The 16,752-nt window shown below is 52.7% G+C and overlaps 2 protein-coding genes across 12 annotated transcripts in view; one reads left to right on the forward strand and one right to left on the reverse strand.

The window, feature by feature from the left end:
* TRMT2A (tRNA methyltransferase 2 homolog A) lies at positions 1–6,323 on the forward strand. Of its 6 annotated transcripts, XM_036449659.2 has the most exons (12): positions 1–437; positions 622–1,187; positions 1,395–1,503; positions 1,777–1,958; positions 2,122–2,236; positions 2,334–2,449; positions 2,525–2,636; positions 3,248–3,370; positions 3,571–3,646; positions 3,927–4,043; positions 4,197–4,293; positions 4,402–4,878. In XM_036449659.2, the coding sequence occupies exons 1-12, from the start codon at positions 411–413 to the stop codon at positions 4,631–4,633; spliced, it is 1,872 nt and encodes a 623-aa protein (XP_036305552.1). In that variant the 5' UTR covers positions 1–410; the 3' UTR covers positions 4,634–4,878. The 6 variants fall into 6 exon arrangements, 5 of the variants coding, with proteins under 5 accessions (XP_036305552.1, XP_036305553.1, XP_045441445.1 ...); XM_036449660.2 differs by lacking the exons at positions 1–437; positions 4,402–4,878 and adding an exon at positions 6,129–6,323 and having other exon boundaries at positions 447–1,187; XM_045585489.1 differs by lacking the exon at positions 1–437 and having other exon boundaries at positions 447–1,187; positions 4,197–4,303; positions 4,402–4,540.
* Positions 5,738–16,752, reverse strand: part of DGCR8 (DGCR8 microprocessor complex subunit) — a 24,124-nt gene continuing 13,109 nt past the window's right edge. For 4 of the 6 annotated variants that reach the window (XM_036449652.2, XM_036449654.2, XM_045585487.1 and 1 more), the window contains 7 exons: positions 16,626–16,724; positions 14,473–14,555; positions 11,616–11,716; positions 11,201–11,307; positions 9,825–9,952; positions 8,428–8,541; positions 5,738–7,493 (listed from right to left, as the gene is read on the reverse strand). In XM_036449652.2, the coding sequence (XP_036305545.1) occupies positions 7,410–7,493; positions 8,428–8,541; positions 9,825–9,952; positions 11,201–11,307; positions 11,616–11,716; positions 14,473–14,555; positions 16,626–16,724 (716 nt within the window). In that variant the 3' untranslated portion in view covers positions 5,738–7,409. The remainder of the gene's footprint in view (positions 7,494–8,427; positions 8,542–9,824; positions 9,953–11,200; positions 11,308–11,615; positions 11,717–14,472; positions 14,556–16,625; positions 16,725–16,752) is intronic. The other 2 variants (XM_045585488.1, XM_036449655.2) reach the window with 1 other exon arrangement.

The raw sequence follows: 16,752 nt of genomic DNA on the forward strand, positions 1-16,752 counted from the left end.
GGTCTCGGGGCTCGAGAATGCGGGAGCCAGGTGCTGGAGTCGGTGCCGGCGCGCGGCGATGACGTCGCCGGAAGCCAGGATGATGGAGGCGCACCGCCTAGTCTGCATGCGCTAGCCGACTGCACAGCGGCTGGCGAGGCGATCCACTGGCGCGAGCCCCTGGCCGGCGGGCGGTGCACCCCATTCCCGAGACCGGGGCCTGAGCCCCGAGGGTTCGAGTCCCTCCCGCGGGTCGGAGCTGAGAGGCGGCCTCAGGGTGCCCAACCCCGCGCTCTGCGAGCTTCCCGTGCGCCGGGCCCAGGGAGGCGGTGGAGACGGCCCCTCAATCCAGGCATCAGGACGGACCGGACGATGACTGACAAGTGAAGGGAGATCCCGGCTAGAGACGCGGGCCGGCGGTGGCGGACGTCATGGAAGGAGATGGAGATGGGGGCACGGTGGGAAACCACTGGGGATGGGGGTGTGAGATGGGAGAGAAGGGATTGGAGGGTGAGGATGATAGAAAGGGTGGGGCCGGGTGTAGGAAGCACTAAATGGAGGTCTAGATGTGAGGCGATGAAGCCTGGACGTTCAGGACCCGGAGTCCATCCCTCATCCCAGCCCATGCCTGTCTCCTCACAGGGCCCTGGGCCAGTCGATGGCTGCAGCCAGGACAGCAGCGCTGCCCTGGGCATCTCTGCAGCCCCAGTCCCCCAAGAGGAGGAGGAGAAGGAGGAGGAGGAAGGAGCTGGAACAGCTGCACAGTCAGGCCCTCAGCCAGGGCTCTACAGCTACATCAGGGACGATTTGTTCACTTCGGAGATCTTCAAGTTGGAGCTGCAGAACGTGCCGCGCCATGCCAGTTTCAGCGACGTCCGACGCTTTCTGGGCCGCTTTGGCCTGCAGCCCCATAAGACCAAGCTCTTCGGCCAACCTCCCTGCGCTTTTGTGACATTCCGCTGTGCCGCCGAGCGGGACAAGGCCTTGCGTGTGCTGCACGGCGCCCTCTGGAAGGGCCGCCCTCTCAGCGTGCGCATGGCCAGGCCCAAGGCCGATCCCATGGCCAGGAAGAGGCAGCGTGAGGATGAGGGTGAGCCTCCAGCCACGTGTGTGGCCGATGTAGTGACCCCTCTTTGGACGGTGCCCTATGCTGAGCAGCTGGACAGGAAGCGGCTGGAGTGTGAGCAGGTGCTGCAGAAGCTTGCCAAGTGAGTGAACACAGCCACCCCCTTGACACCGGAGCTCTGTACAGCCCTGCTTGGCATCTGCCCAGACTCTTGGGGAGCTGGCCAGTAAGACCCCTGTGTTCCAGTGGGGGAAATGAGGGTCCTAGGCACCTAGGTGTTTGGAGAGTAGTTGGAGATGGTATGGGGGCAGCGGGCTGAGTCTAACCCTGGTCCCACCTCACTCTGCAGGGAAATTGGGACCACCAACCGTGCCCTGCTGCCCTGGCTGCTCTCACAGAGGCACAAGCACAACAAAGCCTGCTGCCCGCTGGAGGGGGTCAGACCATCGCCCCAGCAGGTCCCGCCCACACACCTCTACCCCTTGCTCCTAAAGAAAACTGTCCTCACCCATCCCTCTTGCTTTGCATTTACTACTCATGTTGGTCACTAGGCTGCTAGCTGTTGTCGGCCTTGTCTCCTGGATTGCCACACCCGGGGGGGGTGGGGGGGGGGGGAGGCTTCTCACACATTGCCCTCTCCCTCTCACTGTGGTTCTCTCCATGAACAAGTGGTGGGCTGTCAGGGTAAGGTCCCCTGTGTCTCTCTGCCTCCCTCTGCTCACCTTGCACAGACCGAGTATCGAAACAAGTGTGAGTTCCTGGTGGGCGTCGGAGTGGACGGGGAGGACAACACTGTCGGCTGCCGGCTGGGAAAGTACAAGGGCGGGACGTGTGCTGTGGCGGCCCCCTTCGACACCGTGCACATCCCCGAGGCCACCAAGCGGGTGGTGAAGGCCTTTCAAGAGTTTATCCGGTGAGGGCTTGCAGCAGGGAGAAGGTTCCCGGATGTTGTCTTATAGCAGAGAGCCCGAGTCCTGCTGGGGAAAGGCGGGGGTGAGGGTCCTATGGCTTTGGTGGCCTGGTGAGTGTGGCTAAAGGAGATGTTGGGGACTCAGGGCTGCTTATCGCTCCTGCAGGTCTACTCCGTACTCGGCATACGACCCGGAGACGTACTCGGGCCACTGGAAGCAGCTGACCGTGCGCACCAGCCGCCGCGGCCAAGCCATGGCCATTGCCTACTTCCATCCTCAGGTCTCGGGCTAGGGGGCCCTGCTGGGTGAAAGTGTTCCGGCCGGAGTGGGTAGCATGCAACACAGCCTCACGGGGCCTTTTCTACCGTTTCCTCCAGAAACTGAGCCCTGAGGAGCTGGCAGGGCTGAAGGCCTCCTTAGCGCAGCACTTCACAGAGGGGCCGGGCAAGGCCAGCGGGGTGACCTGCCTCTACTTCGTGAAGGAGGGTCAGCGGTGAGGAGCCTGGATGGGAGGGAGGGATGAATCCTTTCGTGGGCTGGCAACACCGACCGACCTCACCACCCACAGAAAGACTCCCAGCCAAGAGGGCCTGCCCCTGGAGCACATAGCTGGGGACCAGTACATCCATGAAGATCTGCTGGGGTTGACCTTCCAGATTTCCCCTCATGCCTTCTTCCAGGTAGACGAGTGCCCTGGGGATCATAAAGACACACGGAGGGAGGCCCAATGTGCTACCAGGACACAATTGGGCTAATGGGCTAGCGTAGGTGACAAGTGTTAGCCTGCAGAAGTTTGGGAGAGAGCATTCAGGCAGGGGAGCCACAAGAGCTGCGATGTAGTAAGTTTCACTAACTGGACCTTTGTGATAAGCCTGCTGGAGCCACATGTAGGGAGTGGGAGCTGGGTGGTGCCAGGGCGCTGGTGAGAGTTCTGGAGTCTTCTGTGTCTGACGATGGGGAGGTCCCACACATCCATCACTCAGAAGTTCCTGAGTTAGGGATGTCGGGGGTCAGCACCAACTTGCTTTTAGAATCAGGGCCCTGAGTGAGGAAGCCCAGCATCTTGTAGATGGAGGGCAGCTGGACCACTAGCTCTGGGTGCTTCCACAATTAGAGGTGGGAAGGGGTGGGATCAGACCTAGAAAAAAGATGAGCCAGGGACTGGCCACAGGTCTCAGAGAGGGGGGTTCCCTGGAGAATGCAGGCAACTTGGTGGGGCGCTGCAGGGGGGAGGCAAACTTGGGCAGTGGGGCTGCTTTGACATCCGGGGTTGTGCTGGCCCACCCTCCAGGTGAACACCCCAGCAGCTGAGGTCCTCTACACAGTCATCCAGGACTGGGCCCAGCTGGATATGGAGAGCACAGTGCTGGACGTGTGCTGTGGCACTGGCACCATCGGCCTGGCCCTGGCCCGGGTGAGCCTTCCATCCCACCCCAGCTGAGGATGCCCTCTCCTCACCCAGCCCTCCTGCTACCACCACTTTGTGACCCCCCCAGCCTGTCCCAAATCCTCTTCTCCCAATGCCCCCCGCTACTCTCCACCCCAAGCCCCAGGGGTGGGGGGGGGAGAGGGAGGGGGGGGGCACCCTCAGCCTGTACCCTCTCCTTGATTCAGAAGGTAAAGAGAGTTGTGGGGATTGAGCTGTGCCAGGAAGCTGTGGAGGACGCCCGGGTGAATGCCAACAACAATGGTGAGAGCCAGTGGGCAGTCCCCACGGCTATATACCTCAACACCACATCTAGAATCCATTACATGGCTGGGGGGGTGGGGGGAGACACATGACAGAGACTGCAGAAGGCACAACAGGATCCCTAGTGTGCACCCACAATGCCTGGGGCTGCCTGATAGGGAAGGAGGGTGAGCTTTTCCTAAGACACCTCTGGTCAGAAGCTTCAGGACACCAGGCAGCTCAGCGGATCCAGTGTGGCAGAGCATCCTGGATCCCAACAGGCTTGCTGTGCCATCTGCAGAGTTGAGCAATGTCGAGTTCCACTGTGGGAGGGCCGAGGACCTGGTGCCTGCCCTGGTGAGCAAACTGGCCTCCCAGCAGCTGGTTGCCATCCTGGACCCACCCCGCGCCGGCCTGCGTGAGTAACTCCATTTGAGGGTGGTTCAGGGAATGGAGGACAGTGAATCTGGGTGGAACCCCAGGCTGTGCAGCCTCAGGCCTGAGGTCCACATCTATTGAGCTACCCCTTTTTTGAGGTGGGGACCTTCCCTTAAGGCATCTACCTCCTCAGATTCCAAAGTGATCCTGGCCATCCGCAGAGCTGAGAACCTCAAGCGGCTCCTGTATGTCTCCTGCAACCCCCGGGCGGCCATGGGCAACTTTGTAGAGTGAGTTAAGGTGGGGGCTTGGGGTGCAAGGGGGCCAGCACCCAGCCCCGTGGCTCCTACAGGAGCCCAGCCATGAGCCTAACCAGGACCACTCCCTTCCCACCACAGCCTCTGCAGAGCCCCATCTAATCGAGTGAAAGGGACTCCCTTCCGGCCGGTCAAAGCCGTGGCTGTGGACCTGTTCCCGCAGACCCCGCACTGCGAGATGCTCATCTTATTTGAGAGGGTGGAGCACCCCAATGGCACAGAGACCCTGGAGCCCAAGGACCCACCAGCTCAGCACTTATCTGGGCCCCAAGATGACACCCAGCAGGAATCTGAGTCCTCCCCTTCTTCCTAGGCCCTGGAGCAATGGAAATCAGCCTTTCCAGAACAGGTCTCATTGGTATCACAGGGGCAGACCAAGTGACCCCTCAAATCCTTGCCTCACCCAAAGCACGGAGGTAGTGCTCCCAACAGGACACAGACCCAGCTGTCCTGCCCGGGGCCTTTCCCATTACTGTGGGTTATAGGCTCCTGCACCCTGCACACAGGTACACCCTCACTCTTTTTGGAAAAGGGCCAGAATAAACAACTGCTGAACTACTGATGTTTCTGTGATGAGAACCCAAAGCTTTTGCAGACAGGGGTTCTGCCCCCTCACTGCAGTGCAAAGGGACAGAGGTAAGAAGGCATGTTGGGGAGAAGTCTAAGCCTGAGCCTCTGGCTCTGCCAGCATCCTGCCAGCCCTGCATACAGCCAACAGACCCAGCTGTGTTGGGGCAGTTCTCCCAGCCCCTCTGTACAGCAGGGCTTGGTGTTTTATGCTTATTGAAAAGCAGATTCAAATTTCACAAAGGCCAAGTGTGGGGGGGCCTGGAGAGCACAGGGCAGGGGGCTGGCCTTGCCTGTCTAACCCCTGCCTCCTTCCCCTGCCCCAAAGGGAGGACCCTCAATTTTGTTCCACCTCCAAGTGAGCCTGAGGAAAGAAGCTGGGCTGGATGCTGCTCAGCTACCATGGGGAGCAGCTGTGTCCAGGTTAATGCCCTAGGCTCGCTGGGGATTGCTCCAGAGAGGTTCTGGCAAACTGAGGTCCACAAGACCCCTAGTCTCCCACAGCTAGAAAAAAACACCAGTCAGAACCTTCTGGACAGTTTTGTTTTATGTGTCCAAACAATCCAGGCTCACTGTTACAGCCACGGCCCAACCACCATCTAGGAAGTGTATGATGCACAGAGATGGCATCAGCAGAGGCTCTCCTTGCCCTCTACCCCCACAGCACAGCTGGGCACACAACACACACCGCACATGGGTTGAGAAAGGATGTGGGGCCTCAGAGACCCACCCACTTCTAGGAACATGTGCACAAAGCTTTGGTTCATAATGGCGCATCTGGCTGCTTTAAGGGCAAACCATCACAGTCAGTTATTCATTGCTGCAGACACAAGCAAGACAGAAGCAAGAATATAATTACAGCAACTTGATTGAGGATTCCGTTTTATAAAGGTCAACACAGAAGCTAACCTTGGTCACATGGGTGTTGAGGGAGGAATACACTGGGTGGCCTACAAGGCCAACATTGTCTTCCCGGAAGCAGACACCACCAATTGTCTTCCTGGAAACGAACACCATCCACAGGGGATGTGGTGGACAGGCACACCCAAAGAACGTAACAATGCAACCCAGTGCAGGGCTCCTGTATCTGGCAGTGCACCATGAGTGTGGCAACCTGAAGAGGTGCTGGAACAGGAAACCAATGGCTAACCACCACTACCTTACATGTGGGGACAAGCAGGGCCCCTCACACCCCCTGGGACTCAGGGCAGGGTCACATCTAACCCCGCACCTGTCCACAGGGGCCTCCTGTAGAGCACAGGCTGCTGGTCAGAGGAGTGAGCTGGTTAACAGGGCGGCTGCCTTGGAAATCCAGTGAAGCTGCCATCCATGTACTTGCACGAAATCTGGAGAGGAGTGCCAGTTTATGATCAAGAATGGATTGCACTAAAGGTCCTTGTTCCCTCTTCTTAAATAAACCCACGTGCTAAAATTCATTAATTGTTTATATCTGCTACATACATGATTCCAAACCTATCTTCTACACACTGTAAAAGTTTCTCTCCAAATGCTAAAATATCATAAAAGCTTTAAAAACTGAAGGGGGGACAGAGGGATTTGACTGTGCAAAAATCTTTAGTAAAAAGTTGCCAAAGGCCAGTGAAGGCAACCAACCTAGTTATCTAAGGTGGTGAGTTTTGAGGGCATTAAGACTTACTCAGAAGGCCCTGGCCGGGTGGATAGCTCCGTTTGTCAGAGCATCATCCTGATATGATATGCCAAGTTTGTGGGTTTGATCCCTGGTGAGGGCACATTCATGAATCAACCAGTGAATGCATAAATTAGTAGAACAAATTGATTGTTTTTCTCTGTCTCAAATCAATAAAAAATATTTAATTTTTTAAAAGACGGAAAAATGGATCACAACCCAGCTCAGGGCTTGGGAACAGCCAGGCAGAAACACACTGGCTGAAAAATAATGACCTTGATTTACCGGTAATCTCTGAAAAATAGCTCTGATACTAAAACTGTTCATTTTCAACCAAAAAGGTCTGAAATACTTCCTGTTAAAACATTTTAAGAAAAAAAGGAAAAACACAGGAGGCAGAAAAGGGGGATGGTGTGCCAGCATGCGCCTTCTGACCAGGTCCCTGCAGTGCCTGCAGGAGCCCTAGGCACAGGGCGCCATAGCACTCGGCCATCACTTGTCATTTCATCTGTCATCCATCATTTCTTGTCAGTGCATGTTACATACTAAAATTCATGAAAATATTTGTAAAACCAGTCTGCAGCAAACCTGTAAAAGCATAGGTCATCTCCAAGCTCAGCTTCCACCTGCACAGGCAGGATGAGCTGATGCTTGAACACGTCCACTCAGACCTGTGGGTGGCCCACAAAGAAACGGAATAGTAGAATGTGGCCCTGGCTGTCCCCGTACACCAGAGCCCCACCCCTCTGGCCCCAGCCTCAGACATGTGGCTGAGGGGAGGAACTTAGACTGGAGATGAGAGGCTGCAGAGTGAGCAGTGTGTGGTCTTCCTGGCAATAGAGCTGGCAGCCCCCGTGCCTGGTCCACCATCTCCTCACACGTCCACAGTGCATAGAGGCTCGCCACCAGGCTGAGCAGATGCCACGATAGACATCTTGGGCTTCTTTCGCGTCTCCTCCTAGAAAAACAATGAAGGTCAGGGATGCTTTAGGCAAAAGGTTCCAGAGGGAGATGGGTGGGTGGGGGGTGAGCCCAACAGACTGGTGCCAGGCAGTCTCTGGAGCGGGAGGGCACCTGTGCTCTGCAATCTCAGGCTGGAAAGATAAAGACCTGAGGTGTGGGCCGGTCAGGGGCCTGGATGGGAGGATAACCCTGGACGCCATCTATGTACTTGCACGAAATTATGGAAGGAGTCCATAATTCCTTCCCTGGGTATCAGGACAGTCAAAAATGAAGAGCCAAGGAAGTGACAGCCACCAGGGATATGCCCCTAGTGGGTCTCTCATTCCTACCTGAGGGCAACAGTGAGGCATCCCCTGGATCCAAAAGGAGCACAAAGACAACAGACACCTCAGGGTTTCTACAGGCCCAGGCTGACACCACAGCTGAAAAGATCTGAGCCCAGAGGCCGCCTGACTGGGAGGCTTTAGAAACTGCATGGGTTCTGTGAAACACACTCCTTCCTCAGAACTGCTAACGACTCCAAGAGGAAGAGGCCCAGGATGGCAGTCTGTCACCCACCAGGACCCTGAGTATGGGGAGGGGGCAGAGGGCTGGCCAGTGCACTCTCCCTACCCTCAAAACAGCCAGCTCTGGAGTCAGTGAAAAGAGGCTGGGCCCTTCACAACCTCTATCAAGCCAGGGATGCCAGCTCTCTAACTTAATTATATAAAATAGGGATTTAGCATAAGTATCATGAATGCTGAAGCTCAAGGGAAAAGCAAATCTAATCTGGATGGCTTTCCAGGTGCCTGGGCACTGCCAGTGATGGGTTCCTATGGGACAGCTTCCACTGCGCCCCACCCCCCAACTGCAGTTGCCATCGTGTGTGGCAGCTTGGTACCATCCCCTGCCTTGGGGCACGGGGATGGGGAGCCATGGCCTATGCTCACCCTCTCCTCGGCAAGCCTCTTCATTTCCTCCTGCAGCTTGCTCAGGATGTGCAGATTCGGCTTGTTCTTCTTGGCATACTGCTGCAGCTCAATCACACTCTTGTCTGAGGTCTCCTGGGGAGCACAGTGCCTCCATCTCAGGGCTGCCCTGGACCCCACACCAGCTGCCCTACCCTCAACCTGTGTAGCGAACACTGTGCTGCTCCCCACTGCCCCATTCTCAGTGGACAGAAAGCCACAACCTGCTCTGGGACAAAAGCACCCTGGTACCCAGCTGTTTCTACCCCTGTCCAGACCCAAAGAAGCTAGACACTGCCTTAGACACAGCAGTCAGCCAGACTTGCTGTGCCCAGAACACTCTGACTGAAGTGGTACCTAGGCTGGGAGGCCATCAGCCCCAGCCACTGAGCTCTCTGCATGCCCTAGATTTTCAGTGCAAGATCTAACTGTCCTAGGGCCCTCCGTCTCTCAGGACAACTACTGTATCTGGGGTGCCAGACCCCTCCTGTCTTCCAAAAGCCGCATGCTGGGCTGTTCCCAGGCTTGACCCCTCGCCCTCCAGTTTAGGAAAGGTTCCCGCCCATGGGCCAAAGTGGGCTTTCTCTCCTTCAACCTTAGCCCGAGAGAATACACAGAATATAGGCATATACAAAAGGCAAGGTAAGTTTCATGTGCATTGTATTCTGAAAAACACATATCCTGAGGTTCCTCTAAGCAAGTTGAGGACCCTTCACCTCCCTCACCAGGCCTACTATCATGCCCAGAGCAAGAGCACTTCAGGGATGGCCTGAGGGTCCACCTTATGATCTTTGGAGTCACCACCTGTAGTCCCCAACTCTACACTGGCCATCCCTCTACTTACTGGGGTGCTGATAACCTAGAGCGTTTCTATAAACATCAGGGGGAAATTAAATATGTAAACACTCACCTCCTAGTACTTCCCTCCACCCAACAAAGCATCTGTCATCCAACTATCTGCGATCTACCTAAAGGTATTGGTTTAAATCTCAAGATCTTGGCAAAAGTAGCAGAAACAAAACAAATGACACACAGGCTGTTGAACTAAAGCTCAGTAACTGTTCATAGCCAAGAGAACTGCCCTTGTACGCTCCCTCTCCCTCAGCCACTGTGTGGCCTCAAATTAGCATAGGGCCTGCTATCACTAGACTAAGGTTTCAGGGCTGGCAGCACTCACCATCTGCACTTCCGCTGCTCCAGTCTCCTCCCCAAACTGCCAGCACCAGGCCCAGGCCCTTTGGGCAGGATGACCCACCCCAACTAAGTCACAGGTAGCAGAGAACCCAAGAAAGATAGCCAGCGCTGAGCTGCTTGACTCTATCCCTGTGACAGTGGGACCCCAAGCATGTGCTCCAAGGTTGGGAGAAAGGTCCCATTACCTGTTTGACCATCTTGCTGCTTTCACGGCCATACATGCGTAGTAAAGACCCCCAGTTCTTGACATGTGGGTGCAGGAGCTGAAGGATTTTCTGAGAGGCTAACTGCTTCCCAACTCTCTTATTTTTACCTGTGAAGAGGGAAAGGATACGCAGAGGGAGTCACATACATCCAGCTATCCATAACAGTCACTTTGCCTTAAAAGGAGCTCATCTGCCCTCCCTACCCACCGCGAGCTGAGAGCACATTCTACAGGAAGCAGATGAGAAGTGCTTCACCAAGCACACTGGGCACAAGCACCTCACAAATTCCAGGCCAGGCCCCACCCCTATCAACTTCACAGAACAGCCCATCGGAGGCTCTAGGTCAGGACATGATCACGTCACACAGCTTAAGAGTCCTTCCTCCCTCCACAACCCCACACTTCCAGACACTATCAAGCAGCAGTGAGGTGTCATGAAGCATGGGCCTCAGGTTCCTTGGAGGAGGCAGAGGAGGAGGGTTTTCCCAGAAGGCCACACTTTCAGAAAGGGCTTCCCAGCTTGGAGGAGAGAATCCTGGCTCCACCCACCTGCTTAGGAGCACTTCTCAGTGGGACTGGTGTCTGCTGGAGTACAAGGCACACCATGTCTCAACGTGGTTCTGAATGTTCCCAGGGTCAACCTGTGCACTACCTTCTAATTTATACAGCATTGGTTTTGTGTGTATACCGTGTTTCCCCGAAAATAAGACCTAGCGCATGGAAAGATAAGACATCCCCGGAAAATAAGACCTAGCGCAACTTTGGGAGAAAAAATTAATATAAGACACTGTCTTATTTTCGGGGAAACAGGGTAGTAGTAACACAAACTTTTCTTTTAAAATAAAGTTATATTTTAAAAGGCAGTCATTTCAAAAACTCACATTAGGTAAAGAGTACAGGTAGTGCACACAGACCAGAAGGCAGAGGGGCAGCACGCACCCAGCACAGGAATGCAGAACAAAGCAGGGTGGAGACTCTGCTGCTGTTTGAGCAGCATCGACCGCAGGGACCAAGAACTGTAGGGGACAGAGATGGCAGGAGGGGACCACATGGCCTAACCAGAATGACCAGTCCTAGCCCACGAGAGAGAAGACAGAGACAGCATAGACAGGACTACCAAAGTCGAGCCTCAGGCTGACTGTGTTTGAGATGTTGGCGTGAGATGCTGGTGGACAAAACTGGAGGCAGCCAATTCCCACAGCTGGAGCTCGGGAGCAACAGGAGGGCAGTGACTGGGGACCAAGGCAAAGGAGCTCAAAACTCCCAGAGACCACAGGTTGGGGTGGCAGCAAGGCAACACCCCCCAGTAGTCATCTGCCAGCATGGTGGGTGGCGAGGAGGAGATGGGGTCCTTACACCAGCCGCGCACTGTGTGCTTGCCGCACGCCATGACATATTCACTCTTCTGGTTTTTACCAGGAACCACTTCAAACTTGATGGATGTATCACCCATCCCATGGTTTCTAAGAAAAAAACAAAGACAACAGCTGACATCAGCTGAGGAGGAGGAACCAGTTGCTTCCAGAAAGTTAAGGGCTCTCTCAAGACAATGCTAACCCTTTCCCAGAACTGCTGCTCAGCTGGAGAGTGAGGTTCTCCAACCTGATCCCATGGGACCGCCAGGCAGGAGCTTCTGTGCACCCAGGGAACACTTGCAATGGCTCTCGGGCTTCAGCATTGCTTTTTGAGTCAGGATCAACAGCCAGGAAGGATGTTGGGCACCCAAATAGAAGCCCCCGACCAGACTTAGGACGGCAAACTCCCACCCTACCTTTTAAGGCACTCGTGGAGGATCTGATAGGGAGACAACAGTCCGGCCTTGCTGGTCAACTCGTAGACCCGTGAGTCCTCGATACTGATGTGGTTAAAATACTACAAAACAAAGCAGCCACTCCTAAGTAATGGCCTGGCAGAGCTGCTCCCCATGCTGTCCACTTCCCCCAGAGGCTTACTGTCCTCCTTATTACCTCACAGAGCACCTCGCACCCCGCACTTCACTGCCCAGCTGGCCCTCTTGAGACAAGGAGAGTAGCTGCCCTACACCAGGCTGGAGAGAGGGCATGGGTGGGGTGAAAGGCCCTGCGTAGCTAGCCAGCCCGGAGATAGCCTTTGCTGAGCCTGAATCTTCAGACTTCACATAATTAGTCTGAAATCTAAAGATAAATAACCTTTGGAGAAAAACTTGAACATCATCATAAGTGAGATTATAGAAAAGAGAAGGTAAGCAAAGCAAAAGCTGCACTCTAAGTCTCCCCGAAGGCGACAGTGCCAGGTCGGGCTCTAGTCAAACACAAATGTCATCCTGGATTTTAAAGTGACCACTGTGACCAAAGAATGGAAAGGTTAAAGAAGGGTTAACAAGAAACCATTTAACCAATCAAGAAAAAAAAGGAAAGTTCTGCACAACAGAGACAGGGGCCGCCCCCTGGTGAATGGATGCCGCTCAGGAGCAAGGTTCACGTCCCCAGTGGGGCTGTGTACGTCTCCTGGGGCTGCCCCAACAAAGTACCACAAACTGGGTGGCTTAAAACAACAGAAATTAATTTTCTCTCACTTCTGGAGGCCGGAAGTCAAGGTGTCAGCAGGGCCCTGCTCCTCCTGAAGCCTCCCAAGGAAGAGCCTCCCTTGACTTTTCCAGCTTCCGGTGGCTTGTGGAAGCGAAACTCCCGTCTCCACGTGGCGTTCTCGCCATCTCCCTCCCCTCTGCTCTGAGCAGGGCGGTGGGGTTCCTCTACCTCCACTTCCTTCAGTGACTGAGTAGAGGGAAGGAAGGCACTGTCTCTGACGAGTATTGTTGATTCTGTGAACAGGAAATCCTCTCGCTATCATCTGGCTACTTGTTTTCTCACAGGTCCCCACAAGGCACCTCCATCTCAAGCACCCTTATCATTGTGGATCAGTTTCCAGGAAAAGTTACTCACCAAGATGTAAGGCCCTGGGGCCATCCTTAATGGCTGGTCAGGCAGCCAACACATCAGCAATATCTGGCTTTCTCATTCAGCCCATGAGGACTAACTTTCTAACCAGCACCTGGGCTGTGCACCTGTAATGAGGCTGAGCAGGCGGAGAACTTGTACGAACCCTACAGCAACAGGTTCCTCCCTGACAGAACTAAAGCCAACACACACACACACACACACACACACACACACACACACACACACACGCCCATGCTAAGAAGCCCCAAAATACCCAATAGCCTCTGCCGAAGGTCAGCACTACCACTACCAAGTAGTCCAGGTGCAAATGGCCACTGTTATGCCCAGACTTCGTGATCCTCAAGGACCACCAGGGAGCCAAGTCCGATGCAAGTGTTACTGATGGTTCACAGGCCAGGGGAGTGGACGTTCTCCAACTCAAGAAAGCAAATGCAAAGGGCAGATGTGTCCCAATGAGAAGAGCAAGAGCCCAGGTGACTGGCCCAACAGACAGCGAGGAACCACGAGAACCCAAGACCCATAAACTTGAAAATTTAGATAAAACAGACCAATCACTGAAAAATGCAAACTACCTGCATTGCCCTATTCCAGCAATTTTCAACCTTTTCATCTCATGGAATAAACAAACTAATGACTACATTTCTGTGGCACTCCAAAAATATATTTTTTGCCAAATTAAAAAAAAAGTATGATTTTAATTCATTCACATTGGAGGGTTATTGTGGTACTGTTGTATGGCTGTTGTCATTTTTTAAAAATATATATTTTATTGATTTTTTACAAAGAGGTATAGAGAATTAGAAACATCTATCAGCTGCCTCTTGCACACCCGCCACTGGGGATGTGCCTGCAACCAAGGTACATGCCCTTGACCGGAATCGAACCCGGGACCTTTCAGTCCACAGGCCAACAGAAAAACTATCTGAGAACATCCAACATCTATTCGTGGCAAAAAGTCTTAGCAAACCAGAAGTAGAAGTAAACATTCTCAATCTAATAAGATCCACAAATAACACAGCATGTTAAGTGAAAGAAGCCAGTCACAAAGGACCACATATGTGATTTCATTCCTATGAAAATGTCCAGAATTGGCAAATCCAGAGATAGCAAGTACATTAGTGGCTTCTAATTAGTGTTGAGGGCTAGGGAACGGGGAGAATTGGGAATTATTGCTAAAAGTTTTTAAGGTTAGGTTGTTGTGATGATTATATACAAAAAGCCACTGAACTGTAGTTTAAAAGGATAAAATTCATGGCATATAAATTACATATCAATAAAGCTTTGTTTCAAACTCTTTAGAGTTTGAAAAGTCCTTGTTCCAAATCACAGAAACAGATTTACCCAAAAAAAGTTCACAAGCAGTTTAAAATGGTTAACATAAGACTAATTTAACTTTGTAGGGCCTGCCTTAAAGGTTCATTCCCACCACAGATCTACTACAAGAAGAGAGCTGATTTACTTCCAAATATATTTATTGCTCACAAGCAACTTCCTGCTACCAATTACAAGACACAGAGGACAAAAATGCCATTTCTTTCCTGTGCTTGCATGAAGATAAGCAAGTTTCCTTTTATAAAATATAAACAAACAATATCACCTTGAACGATTAAATCATTGAGCACACCCTGCACTGACCGGGCAGGCTGAGCTGAGAACTGCAGTTCCAAACAGGGCAGTCATGACACTCACCTCAAGCTCTTCGCTGTCTTTGGGTTTCTCCTCGGAAGTCTGTTTAACAAAATCAGGGATGAGGATTTCCAGCGTAGCTCGAGCTATGAAAAGAGAAATCTTGAGGATGAGGGTGTAGGCCCAGCCTGCTTTCCAACTGCAGAGCAAGCTACACACTGGCTCCTCTGAGGACCAGGGACCCCACGACTCAGGGGAGCCAGGGCTCCAGGGAGCAGCAGTGCTTTTAGAGACAGAGACAGCAGGGGACGGAAAAGAGCACATCCTAAGAAAAGCAGGCAGTGACAGAGGCAATTTGGCCCTGAGGCACTTGTGGCAGGTTAGCGAGAGTTGTGCATGTCAGAGGATTCATGTGACATGGAGGCAAATGGCTCAGCAGAACATGGACCAAGTAGAGAGAACTGCAAACTGAGTAAGCTACGTGTGTGGCAGGGAGAAACAGCCAGACCAGATGGATTCTCTGGAAAAGTCTGCAGGACAGAGCACAGAGGTAACTCCATACTGAGCACAGGTGCCCAAGTGAGCAAGGCTGCCATCACCAATGGCACGGGAATGTGGGGCACGGAGGGCAGCGGGAGGGATGTGTGACAGTCTGGCTCTGTAGGGTTATAGTACCAGCAAGATATCCAAGTGCAGGTGTCTAAAGAGAAGCTAAGGTCTGGGCAGAAAAAGTGGGTCTCTGCTCATGGGAGGAGTGCAGCAAGGTCCTGCCACCAGAATGCCTCCACCCCCCATGGTGGGCCCTGCTCTGTGTTCGCTGCTCCATGACTTTGGTAACATCCAGCCTGTTGAGCTGAAAAAGTCTTTTGGGCCCAGCCAGTATAGCTCAATGGTTGAGCATCAACCCAAGAACTAAAGAGTTCACCAGTTTAATTCCCAGTCATGCCCAGGATGTGGGCTTAATCCTCAGTAGGGGGTGCACAGGAAGCAGCTGATTGATGATGTTCTTCTCATAGATGTTTTTATCTCTATATCCCTCTCCCTTCCTCTCTCTCTAAAAACCAATAAAAACATTTTTTTACAAAAGTCACCCTAGCTGGCTTGGCTCAGTGGCTAGAGAGTGGGCCTGTGGACCCAAGGGTCCCAGTTAGATTCCGGTCAAGGGCATGTACCTAGTTGCAGGCTTCTCCTTAGCCGGGGCCCTGGTCAGAGCTTGTGCAGGAGGCAACCAATCTATGTGTTTCACTCACATGGATATTTCTCTCTGCCATTCTCTCTAAAATCAATGTGAAAATATCCTTGGTTGAGGATTTAAAAAAAGAAAAAGTCTTTTGAAAAAATTTCTCAAAAATGGACAGTAATATATTATTCCAATTGTATTCAGCATACACCATCGAAAGAAAGCAACACCAGGGGAAATGCTAAGTCCCATGAGCAAAAACACTTGACCCGAGACCTAGACAAAACTGACATACTTCCCATTCTGTGAAGGGCAGAGCTGCTCTAGAAGACAATGGGAAGGGTATAAACCTCAAGAATCAGCGTATGGTACCAGAGTCTGGGGTGCACCAACACCTACCCTGCAATGCGGTCCACCCCTAAGAAGAGGCCAAATAGCCCTGAGCTGGGACAAATGGCTTCTGGAAAAGAATGCCAGCAACTACTAATGCTGAGCACCAAGTGAACAGCACATACACAGTCAAAAAGAGCAATGGGTTTTAACCAGAAAACAAGCTTTCCCTGGATCTGCTCTGTTCAGTGAGTGGCAGTCCCAAATGCGCAGTTTGAAGGACTCAGGAAATCATCCTCACAAATGCCAAAACCACTCAAAGAGAATGCCAACAGCATGCCGACTCACCTGTTCCTCATTTCCTAGCATGCCCACATTTTGCTCCATTTAAACACAAACCCACCCTACATGTGACCAGTGCAGCCCAGTCAGCTCTGTGAGTAGGGAGGAAAAGGGTGAGAGATTTCAGCCAGGCTGCCAACGAGTTAAGAAGGGACTTTCTACTTTTATTACTCAGGTTTTACTTTCTATATCGGAATCTTTCCCAATGAGCAGATAATTTTTAAAAATCAAAATAGATAAATACAGAAATAAAATGGATTTTCCCCAACCACACCACTCCCACCCCTGCTGCTCAGCCCTCCCCAACCCAGAGGAGGGGCAAGCACAGAGGGTAGCATGGGCTGACATCTAAGAGGCACATTACCAGCTTTATTCTTCGCAAGTTTTTTGCTGCTTGCAGTTCCAGATCCATAGGTCACACCATCAATGGTCACCGAGGCACCAAAAGGCTCACTTGGGTTCTCTTAAAATTAAAATTACTGTTTTAAAAC

The sequence above is a fragment of the Pipistrellus kuhlii genome, unplaced genomic scaffold, assembly GCF_014108245.1.
Source record: "Pipistrellus kuhlii isolate mPipKuh1 unplaced genomic scaffold, mPipKuh1.p scaffold_m20_p_20, whole genome shotgun sequence".
NCBI classification, from domain to species: Eukaryota; Metazoa; Chordata; class Mammalia; order Chiroptera; family Vespertilionidae; genus Pipistrellus; species Pipistrellus kuhlii.